General features: G+C 41.9%; 1 protein-coding gene across 1 annotated transcript in view; it reads left to right on the top strand.

Moving 5' to 3' along the window:
* Positions 1 to 4,638, top strand: part of CDO1 (cysteine dioxygenase type 1) — a 13,728-nt gene extending 9,090 nt beyond the window's left edge. Inside the window, exons 4-5 of the mRNA XM_040444265.1 lie at positions 2,305 to 2,474; positions 3,885 to 4,638. Of these exons, the coding sequence (XP_040300199.1) occupies positions 2,305 to 2,474; positions 3,885 to 3,914 (200 nt within the window). The 3' untranslated portion in view covers positions 3,915 to 4,638. The remainder of the gene's footprint in view (positions 1 to 2,304; positions 2,475 to 3,884) is intronic.
* The last annotated feature ends 6,694 nt before the right edge of the window (positions 4,639 to 11,332 follow it).

Genomic DNA, 11,332 nt, shown 5'->3' with positions numbered 1-11,332 from the left:
TCCTTCCTTCCTTCCTTCCTTCCTTCCTTCCTTCCTTCCTTCCTTCCATCCTTCCTCTCTACCTTCCTTCCTCTCCCCCAGGGCCCCTAGACTTGCTTCAGTTTGAATTGGTTTGTTTCCGAGCCAGGGCTCAGCTGTCATCCTGGAGTACCTTCACATCATTCAGTCTTTCCCTCTGTTTCCTCCTTTTGCTGATACCCTTATTTCCTGATATGCTGTCTGCTTCCTTCTTGGTTCATGCCCTTATTTTGGTGGAACATCTCCTCAGTCTCATCTCCCTTGGTGAGAAAGGGTTCGTGGAAAGTAAATTTCTGAGACCTCATTCACCTGAAAGCCTCTATAGTCCATCGGTATAACATGATTGATAAGGAATTAGGGCCTAGAATCTTTTCCCAGAACTATGAAAGGTAATCCCTTGACTTTTAGTTTCCAGTTGTCTTTGTGAAAGCCTGCTGCCACTCTGATTCTTAAATCGTTCTATGAAACTATTTTTTCTTTCTAGAAATTTTGGGATCTTCTCCTTTGGTATCTTTTCCTGTCCCGAGCATTACAGTCATGTCCCTTGTTTCACGACTCCCAGTCATTGATTGTGTTCGGTACTCCGTGGGTTCTTTCATTCTGGAAACCTCTGTCCTTCTAATCCAGGAAATATTTTCAGGTTATTTCTTTGAGGTTTGGTTTCGTTCTATTTCTGAAACTCCTGTTGCTCAGTTAGGAAACCTCCTGAACTGGTTGTCTGATTTTTTAAAGTCTTCTCCTGAGTAGTGTTTGTTCAGGTTGTTTTTTGGGAGGTTTGCTCTGGCCCTTTTTAATACTAGAGATCTTTTTTTTTTTTTTTTTTTGAACATTTTAAATTTATTTCTGAGAGACAGAGCGCAAGCGGGGGAGGGGCAGAGGGAGAGGAGGACGGAGAATCTGAAGCACCTTCAGGCTCTGAGCTGTTTTTAGCATAGAGCCCTACAATGCAGAGCTCAGACTCATGAACTCTGAGATCATGACCTGAGTGGAAGTTGGATGCTTAACCCACCAAGCCACCCACGTGCTCCAATACTAGAGATCTTGCTCAAATATCTAGGGGCCTTGGCTGTGGGCTAATATTTGAAAACCAGGGACAAAAAAAAAAAAAGTTAACTGATAGCTCTGAACACAAGAATGGTGTCTGTCAACTGGCCTTCACTCTAGAATAATCTGGCAGAGCTTTTTCCTTGCCGAACAGCCAATGGCAGTGTCTTTAAGAGCTTTATTCTGGAGCCAATCAGATTCTCTGAGAAGCTGCTTCGAATTTCCACCCTCCACCGGCTGAGAAAACAATCCTGTCTGGCAGCATTCCTGCAGCTAGGTGGTGAAGAAAGCAGGGATCTCACCATTCAGTATGTTAAGTCACTTGTTTTTCACCAGTCCTGAGTTCATGTATTCTACTCCTTCTAGACTAGAGGTCTCAAACTTCTACTCTGGGGAATGGGGGAAAAGTGGTAAAAGAGATCTGAGCCTCTACTTAAATAGGCTTTTCAACCAGGTCTTGAATTTTTAGCCCTGTCTTCATCCTCATTTCCAGAAGTATCTGTGCTGCCAGTCCCTAAGCTTTTGAGCCAGATACAGATTTAGATACAGATATTATATATTTATGTATACATATTTATGATATCAAGATATAAGTGAGGTTATGGGGCGCCTGGGTGGCTCAGTCGATTAAGCGTCCAACTTCAGGTCATGATCTCGCAGTCCATGAGTTCAAGCCCCTCGTCAGGCTCTGTGCTGACAGCTCAGCACCTGGAGCCTGCTTCGGATTCTGTGTCTCCCTCTCTGTCCCCTTCCCCACTCATTCTCTGTCTCTCAAAAAATGAAAAAAACTCTTTTTAAAGATAACAGTGAGGTTCATTTACATATATATATTGTGTGTATATAGATATGTAGATATAGATATGATATCAGGATAGATGTCAGGTTAATTTTTGGCTCTCCCCATGGGTAGCTAAGGATTTCTCTCTCTGTCCTTGGTAAAGCTATTCATCTTCTTTCAAGCTCTAAAACTTTTATTGATGCTTTATCTTGTCCCTTTTTTTTTTTTTTTTTGTATTTGTGGATTGATGCCTTTTTAAAATTCTCCAGGTGTAATTGTAGAGGGGTTTCAGGAAAGTAGAGTACATGTCACTTACTATCTTAAACTGGAAAGTCCCTAGTGAGTAATTTCTGTTAATTCCAGCCTTATCAAATTGATTTCCGGTCTTAGGAGGATGACAGATTTTCACCTGCACTTGTCATTTAAGCTCCTTCATCTGCTTTTCCTTCTTGGGTATTGTATAGATTCCATTGGTTTACATCGAGTAGAGAATATCAGCCATACAGAGCCTGCCGTCAGCCTTCACTTGTACAGCCCGCCTTTTGATACATGCCACGCCTTTGATCAAAGAACAGGACATAAAAACAAAGTCACCATGACATTCCACAGCAAATTTGGAATCAGGATTCCATTTGTAAGTATAATTTCTCTCTTCTCGGCTTAAGTGCTTTGTCTGTTGGCAACATTACACACTGTACGTGTTGCTTGTTCTAGATATTGTTTGTATGTCTTGCTGTAAGTAAGTTTTCTCAAAGTGAAGAATGAGATGAACCTTAACTTGGTGCAAAGGCGCCTGACATCCTAATTCTTTTCTTCTTTGGAGACGATATGACAATGTTTTCAGTTTATTTAAAATAACATAGATTTGGGGCACCTGGGTGGCTCAGCCAGTTAAGCATCCCACTTGGCTCAGGTCGTGATCTCACAGTTCCTGAGTTCGAGCCCCACATTGGGCTCTGTGCTGACAGCTTGGAGCCTGGAGCCTGCCTCGGATTCTGTGTCTCCCTGTCTGCCCCTCCCTTGCTCCCACGCTGTCTCTCTCTCAAAAATAAATAAATAGAAAAAAATTTGTAATAAATGAATTAAATAAAATAATGTAAATTAGATGCAAAGAATTGTTTATTGACAAATTTAAAAATGCAAGCTCACTACTAAAGAAAATGTTTTTTCAGAGTGCCTGGATGGCTCAGTCGGTGAAACATCTGACTCTTGATTTTGGCTCAGGTCATGATCTCACGGTCTTGAGATCAAATCCTGCATCGAGCTCCACGCTGAGCGGGGAACCTGCTTGGGGTTCTCTCTCCCTCTCCCTGTGCCCCTCCCCTGCTCACGCATGCAGGCGCGCTCTCAAAAAAAAAGAAAAAAGAAAAGAAAAGAAAATGTTTCTTCATTTATTAGAGAAATAAGAATAAAAACTATATTATTTGATCTAACTGTTATTGCCGGGACTTAATGTTCATAGACCTGATTGACTACGACAACACAAGTCATTAGCATAGTTAACCTTCACAAAGTCAAGGCCCTGTTCCGGTGCTATAAATACACTGGACTGTTTTGATTGCAAAAGAGTAGTGATACTATTTAGACCACAAATAAAATGAGAGTAGGCTCTAATGACATGTTTCCTCTCAAGGATTAAGTGTTTTTCCTCCTGAAAATCATAAGGCAGCCACCAGTGACACCTTATGGCAGTGTTCTACCTGTGGTGAAATAAATTGACCATTTAGGGGGGAATGATGTTGAATTAATAACAGGAATGTCCAGAAATAGACAGTGCGTGGAAATCCAATACTGGAAGCCATCCTTACAAATCTTAAAGCACAGCCTTGGAGGGAAACAAGGGCAGAAATTTCTCAGGTGATTGCCCCGCTTGGTTTTCTGCATTCTGATCCCCAAGAGATAGTCTTATCACAGGAATGAAACTCCAGGGCTCCACTGCCAAAGCCAAGTTTACGTACGCTGCTAAAAAAGCAGGACTCCTTAGGAACAAGCCGAAAAGGTCTTGTGTAAAAGATTCTTACACAACTTTCTTTCTTTCTTACAGACAGTTTCAGGATCCCTGGAGAACAACTAAGCAGCACCAAATCCTCTAAGGTTTTACTCTAAGGTCTGCTAAAAGTTTTGCCTTGGACAGGGAGGCCTCCCCACCATCTGCTGTCCAACAATACACGTTTTACAAAGCCAGTACCCAGATCTACTACAAAGCAGACGCTAATTGTAAGGCATTGAGCAAGCAAATAGTGCCCTGAGCTACTGCAGAAGAAAAATCCCACTAAAGGGAAAATAAGCATCGTAATTGTAAGGGCCAAATCAAGTACTCTCTTGGTTTTATCCTCTAAATTCAGGGGAACCACAGTGGGAATGTCAATGAAGGATGCTTTTGGAAACGCTTTGGTCCCTGAACTGTAATTAGCGATAAATAAAAACAAGAAACCACAGACGTCAAATGCTCGCCTTGCTACTTGGAGGACTAAATGTAGATGCCTTTAGTATCCTTTGTATGTTCTTAATATTTGCAGAGAAATTTTTGGATCTATGGATTTTATTTTTTCAGTCTTACTTTACAAATTCCTGTCCTATACGTAGTAAGGTATTGTAGACAGAGAAAAACGTAAGGAACTTTGTCATTTGGTAACAAAAGGAAGGACAGAAGGTTTAGAAAAGTACACATACCCAAACACAAACCAGACCAAAAAACATTAAACTCCTGTCTAAACGTGTGCAGCAGTCATAGTCAAAGACTTTGTACTGCTCCTGAAATCGCCAAATAATTTTAATAAAACTGGATTTGAATACAATTCAGTGTTGTCTTTCTGTTTAACTTGATAAGAATTTCCTACAATTCATACTTCTTAGATTTACATGAAGTACCAAAAGCACGACAAAAGATACTTTGATGGGGGTGCCTGGGTGGCCCAGTCAGTTAAGGGTCCGACTCTTGATTTCAGCTCAGGTCATGATCTCATGGTTCGTGAGTTTGAGTCCCATCTCAGGCTCTGCACTGACAGTGTGGAACCTGCTTGAGATTCATTCTCTCTCTCCCTCTCTCTGTCTCTCCCCTTCTGCCCAGGTCGTGTATTCTCTCGCTCAAAAATAAAAACTAAATTTTTAATTTTTTTTAATGTTTATTTATTTATTTGTAATGTTTATTTATTTTTGAGAGAGAGACAGAATGAGAGTGGATTAGGGGCAGAGAGAGAGGGAGACAGAAGCAGAAGCAGGCTCCAGGCTCTGAGCTGTCAGCATAGAGCCCGACGCGGGGCTCAAACTCATGAGCTGTGAGATCATGACCTGAGCTGAACTCAGTCGCTCAACCGACTGAGCCACCCAGGCGCCCCTGTGTTTATTTTTTTTTGAGAGAGAGAGAGAGAAGGAGAATTTGAAGCAGGTTCCAGGCTCTGAGCCGTCAGCACAGAGCCTGATGCGGGGCTCAAATTCACGAACTGAGAGATCATGACCTGAGCCAAAGTCGGATGCTTAACCGACTGAGCCACCCAGGTGCCCCTTAAATTTTTAAAAAAGATACTTTTATGGTCTAACCCTTACGGTTGTGAGAGTGCCAAAAAATGAGTTCAAAAGAGCTCACCTTTTTGTGTTTTACAGTTCATGAATTGCCCAGAAGTCCCAACCCCAGAGGCCCTTGGCTCTCTTGGGATTCACTGACATAAACAGTTTTGCCTGAGAATTGTGGGTGGGTCTGTGGGTGTTCTGTAGGTGTTCAAGTGCGAATTGGTTTCCAGCATTTAAAAACGAGATTTCCTAGAAGAAGGTGTAGATTTCTAGCTTCTTGAACATTTTTAGTTCCTTCTCGGCATTTTCACGGATGTCCGTTAGCTGGGCTCAGCTCTGCCTCCTGGATGGGACCACCTCTCCAGTCCGTGTCTGGCTTACCTGTCTCTCTGTTGATGTTACTTGCAGAGACCACATATGCGTTTCGGCTTTCTGCCCCTGCTTCAGGCAGTCATTTTAGGAATATCTGTCATAATCTTGGAATTCATTATCTCCAGAAGCTTAATTAGAAAGTAAAGTCCTTGGGGCGCCTGGGTGGCGCAGTCGGTTAAGCGTCCGACTTCAGCCAGGTCACGATCTGCGGTCCGTGAGTTCGAGCCCCGCGTCGGGCTCTGGGATGATGGCTCAGAGCCTGGAGCCTGTTTCCGATTCTGTATCTCCCTCTCTCTCTGCCCCTCGCCCGTTCATGCTCTGTCTCTCTCTGTCCCAAAAATAAATAAACGTTGAAAAAAAAATTAAAAAAAAAAAAAAAAAGAAAGAAAGTCAAGTCCTTTGGGTTGCCTGGGTGGCTCAGTTGTTTGAGTGTCCGACTCTGGATTTTGGCTCAGGTCATGATCCCAGGATGGTGAGATCAAGACCCATGTTGGGCTCCACACTGAGCCTGGAGCCTGCTTAAGATTCTATCTCCCTCTCTCTCCCTCTCCTGCACTCACTCATGTGTGCATGCACACTCATTCTCTCTCTCTTAAAAAAAGTCCTTTGAAGATGGTTCTATATTGGTCACTGTGTTGTTTACACCACATCACCGTCTATAGAATTATTTACATCTTGCTTCCTCTCATTTAGTGAGTGCTTACTACGTAGTAGGCATTGTTAACCAGTTGTCCAGACGTACTGACAAACTCCTGGAATGTTTCTTCATGAATTAGGTCCTATATTGGCTTTCTACTGCTGCTTGAATGTATTTCACTACAGACTTAGTGGCTTAAAGCAACACCAGTTTATTATCCTACAGCTCCATGGGTTGGAAGTCTGACTTTCACGGCCTTAAAATCCATAATAACGGCAGGCTTGCATTTCCTTTGTGTGAGTTTTGTGTGGGGTCTGTTTTATTGAGTGTTTTCCCCCAGCTTCTAGAGACTAGCCGGAATGCCCGGCTCCGGATCCCCTTGTCCATCTTTAAGCCAGCAATGGCGGACTGAGTCCTGTATCTAGGCACTCTGACCCATTCTTTGCTACTCTCTCCTCACTCAAACAACCAGAAAGTATCTGTATCTCTAGATTTTACCCTTCCATCTGTAAAGTCTCTTGGCATGTGAGGTAATGTATTTATAGGTGCTGGGGGTCAGGATGTGGATGTTTGGGGGGGTCACCCTACCACAGTCTACCCCCGTCTTCCCAGACGGCTATGTCCATCCCACATGCAAACTAGATTCACCCCATCCCAGGGTCCCCATCACAGTGTCAACTGAAAGTCCAAAATTTTGACCAAATCTCATCATTTAAATCAGGAATGCGTAAGGCTCTATCATAATCCCTGGGACTCCGTTCCCCACATTTTGAATTGTTCAGCATGGTTTAGACATGTGCTGAATTCATCCAGCCAAGATGTTACAGAGCTAGGATTTGACCCCAACCCACTTCCTTTAAAACTCCTTCTCAGGGCCTCTGGGTGGCTCAGTTGGTTAAGTGACCGACTCTTGATTTCAGCCCAGGTCATGGTCTCTTCTTGATCGTGAAATTGAGCTCCCCATCAGGCTCTGCGCTGAAAGTGCGCCGCTTGCCTGGGATTCTCTCTCTGCCCCTCCCCTACTTGTGCATTTGCTCGTACTTCTCTCTCTCTCTCTCAAAATAAATGAACTTTAAAAGAAAAAAGCAAAACCCAGCCACTCTCCATATGATTTCACTGAACCACTTAGGATTATCTGAAAAGTGTTCTTCCTTTTTTTACTCCCTACCAATAAGATGGAAGCCCCAATGGGTGGATTTCATTTACTGCTTTATCAGACCTTAGGTCAGACCTGACACAGAGCAGGTACTCAATAAATACGTATGAAGTGAATGAAAAAAGGCTTGGGGTGACTGGGTGGCTCATTGGGTTAAGCATCTGGCTTGGCTCAGGTCTCGATCTCCTGGCTTGTGAGTTCGAGCCCTGCATCGGTGCAGATCCTGCCTGGGATTCTCTCTTCCTTCTTCTCCGCCCCCTTTCCCACTCTCTCTCTCAAAATAAACAGACTTAATTAAAAAACTCTCAATCTCCTCATATACCAATTTTGCATTAATGTACCCCAATGCTGCGGTCGTTTCCTTGTGTTACCAAAACACGTGTGTTATATTATTTCCTGTTAAGTATGGAAATTCTGAGAATCATATTTTGAAGCCAGAGACTTCTTTCATTAGGCCCATGTCAGTGGCTTATCTTTTGGTGTGAGTTCATTGACTACGTACTTAGACAAACCAGTTGATGAAGAAAAGGCTTTTAGATACATTTCATGGGTGGGGACAGCATTAATTATCCCACTTAGCAAAGGTGCCCAGCCTTTATTTATTTATTTATTTATTTATTTATTTATTTATCTTTTACTGATTCACAGGCCACTTTGAAAACCTGAATGATATCTGAATGATAAAGTTCTCTCCAGAAATCCCAGCACACCATAAATTTGCATACAATTTCAGAAAAGATTCCTGGACCCTCCTAGGGTCTAGATTCCTAGATTCCTAGGTCCCTGGATCCCCATTAAAGAAGCTTGTCTTTTTTTTTTTTTTTTTTTTTTTTAAGATTATTTTATTTATTTTGAGAGCAAGAGAGCACATGAGCCAGGGAGGGGCAGAGAGAGAGAGAGAGAGAGAGAGAGAGTGAGAGAATCTTAAGCAGGCCCTACACTCTGCTCTGAGCCTGATGTGGGATTTGATCTCAGAATCGTGAGATCATGACCTGAGCCTAAATCAAGAGTCAGACGCTTAATTGAGCCACGCAGGCGCCCCAGGAACCCTGTCTTACTGAGCCAAAGCTTGTGGGAAGTGATGGCTATTTGAGTTCATTTTCTGAGATAGGAGGGCATTGGCAAGCTAGGCTACTAGTTAACATTTTAAAAGTTAGAAGGGGGGGCGGGGGGGGGGGGGTTCCAGGAAACACCAGAAACTGGTGCTACCTTGTCCCAGGCAGGTCCACATATTTCACAAGTTCTGTTCTCTTTGTTTCTAAAAACATGAAGGACGTTTTAGACTTTCACAACTTTGTGTATCCAGTTGGTAGATGTTTTCTTTAAAAAGTATATATGAAAAAAAGAAGAAAAGAAAAAGTGTATAAAATAGTGAAATAAGCCAGACACAGAAAAAAACAAATATCGTATGATTCCACTCTTAGATAAGGACTTAGCCAATCCATAGACAAAAAATAGACTGGAGGTTCCTGGAGGGAAGGGGCTGGGGGGAGAGGGAGTTAGTGTTCCATGGGTACAGAGTTGGGAGTCATGAAAGCGATGTGCTTGGGGCTGCCTTAGTAGCCCAGTCAGTTGAGGGACCAACTCTTGATTTCAGCTCAGGTCATGATCCCAGGGTCGTGGGATGGAGCTTCGTGTCAGAGTCTGTGCTAAATGTGGAGCCTGCTTAAGATTCTCTCTCTTTCTCCCTCTCTCTGTCTCTCCCTCTGCCCCTCTACTGTTTGTGCTCTTTCTCTCTCTCTAAAGTAATATACGTATATATATTTAAGTATTTGTATAAAATATATATTTGGGTGCCTGGGTGGCTCCATCGGTTAAGCAGCTGACTTCAGCTCAGGTCATGATCTTGTGGTTCGTGAGTTCAAGCCCCACATCAGGCTCTGTGTTGGCAGCTCAGAGCCTGGAGCCTGCTTCACATTCTGTGTCTCCTTCTCTCTTTGCCCCTGTCTGCTCATGCTCTCTCTCTCTCTCTCTCTCAAAAATAAATAAACATTAAAAAAATAATAAAATAAAATATTTATATTAATAGATATTGATTTATATTACATAAATATTCATATAACATTCATATATTCTAATATAATGTAATTATAATATAATTAAACATTAATATATTCATTTATATTATATAAATATATATTTATATTAAAATAAAATTATATATTTAGAAAATGATTTGCTTGTAGATACTGGTGATAGGTACACACCATTGTGAATATATCTGATGCCACTAAATTGTACCTTTGTGGCTGGTTAATATAATAAATATTATGTATATTTTTCCATAATTATGAATATTTTTACTGGTGAAACTTACAAAATGCCCCATCATGGAATAGGTTAAGGGGATTAAGAGTACACTCATTGTGGCACACAATGGGGAGGTTGCTGCTGAGGAGAGGACAATGAAGGAATGAGTTTTAAAAAAAGGTACATTTATTGTGATGGGCACTGAGTAATGTATAGAATTGTTGAATCATGGTATTATACACCTGAAACTAATATAACACTGTATGTTAATTATACTTGAATTTTTTTTAAGCTTTTACTTTTAAGGAATCTCTAGACACAATGTGGGGCTCAAACTCACAACCCTGAGACCAAGAGTCACATGATCTACCAACTGAGTATAAGGTGCCCTTATAGTTGAATTTTTAAAAAACATCACTTCAAAGGCAGAGGAGTTTACAGATAGACTCATGGGTATTCCCCAAAGAAAGCTCTAATATCTTTCTTTTTTTTTTTTTTTTTCCAGAAAGCTCTAATATCTTTTAAAAAAAAGAGCAAATGTGAGGAAAAAATGCATACAGATACGTGTGTATGTTGAAATAGGTGAGACATACTGTCATGGAAAACATAAAGACATGAAAAGAATTTGGTGTGGGCAGCTGGCTGGCTCAGTTGGTTAAGCATCCAACTCTTGATTTCCACTCAGGTTATGATCTCCTGGTTCATGGGTTCAAGCCCTATGTCGGGCTCTGTGCTGACAGTGTGGGACCTGCTTGGGATTCTCTCTCTCTCTGTCTCTCTCGGCCCCTCTCCCACTTGCACATCTGCACATGCGCTCTTTCTCTCTCTCAAAAAAAAACTAAACTTAAAAAAAATTATATGGAGTTTCCCTCTTTAGAGGTAACCTATATTACCACTTTCTGTGTTTGCTTATTTGTTTTTTTTTTTTTTATCATTTATACGTAGGGTAACATTCTGAAGTCCACGTTGTGCACTTACAAGGAGAGCTTTCCACACTGGAATACAAACATGTCCTTCGTTCTTTTGTAGCCACGGGTCATGGTATTTCCATCACACAAACGTACCCTGGTTTAGTTCACCAATCCCCTGTCACTGGACTTTGACATGATTTCCAGCCTTCTACAATTACAAACTGCTCCACAATGACAACCGTGTGCATAATGTCATTTCACAAGTATCAGTTGACACACTCCTTTATTACAAAGCAAACGAGATAACTCGGCCCCAGGAAATGAGGTGACAGCACAAGGTTGTGGCAAATTGCCCTTGCTGAAGAGTACCCCCACCGTGCAGGAGCTGTCCCCCAATGTCACTGCTTTCCATTTTAGGGCTTCCACCCTGTGAAGTAAGTGGTCACATGCATTCATGTGAAGCCTCCAATGCTCTCGGAAACTTGAGACTCACGGAGATTACTTACCACAGGCAAGAAAGTCCACGTGTTCGTAAGAAAATTAGTGATCTGGTCATGGTCAGTTTAGAATTCCTCCTGCTCTCAACGGGGGAGTCAATGCTTTCCTGATGTGCTCATTGAGTTTTGTTTTTTTTAATCACTGAGCTTTTTGGGTAA

Source organism: Herpailurus yagouaroundi, unplaced genomic scaffold (assembly GCF_014898765.1).
Source record: "Herpailurus yagouaroundi ecotype Mexico unplaced genomic scaffold, PumYag 192, whole genome shotgun sequence".
In the NCBI taxonomy this organism is placed as follows: domain Eukaryota; kingdom Metazoa; phylum Chordata; class Mammalia; order Carnivora; family Felidae; genus Herpailurus; species Herpailurus yagouaroundi.
This window is presented reverse-complemented; position numbering and strand designations above follow the sequence as displayed.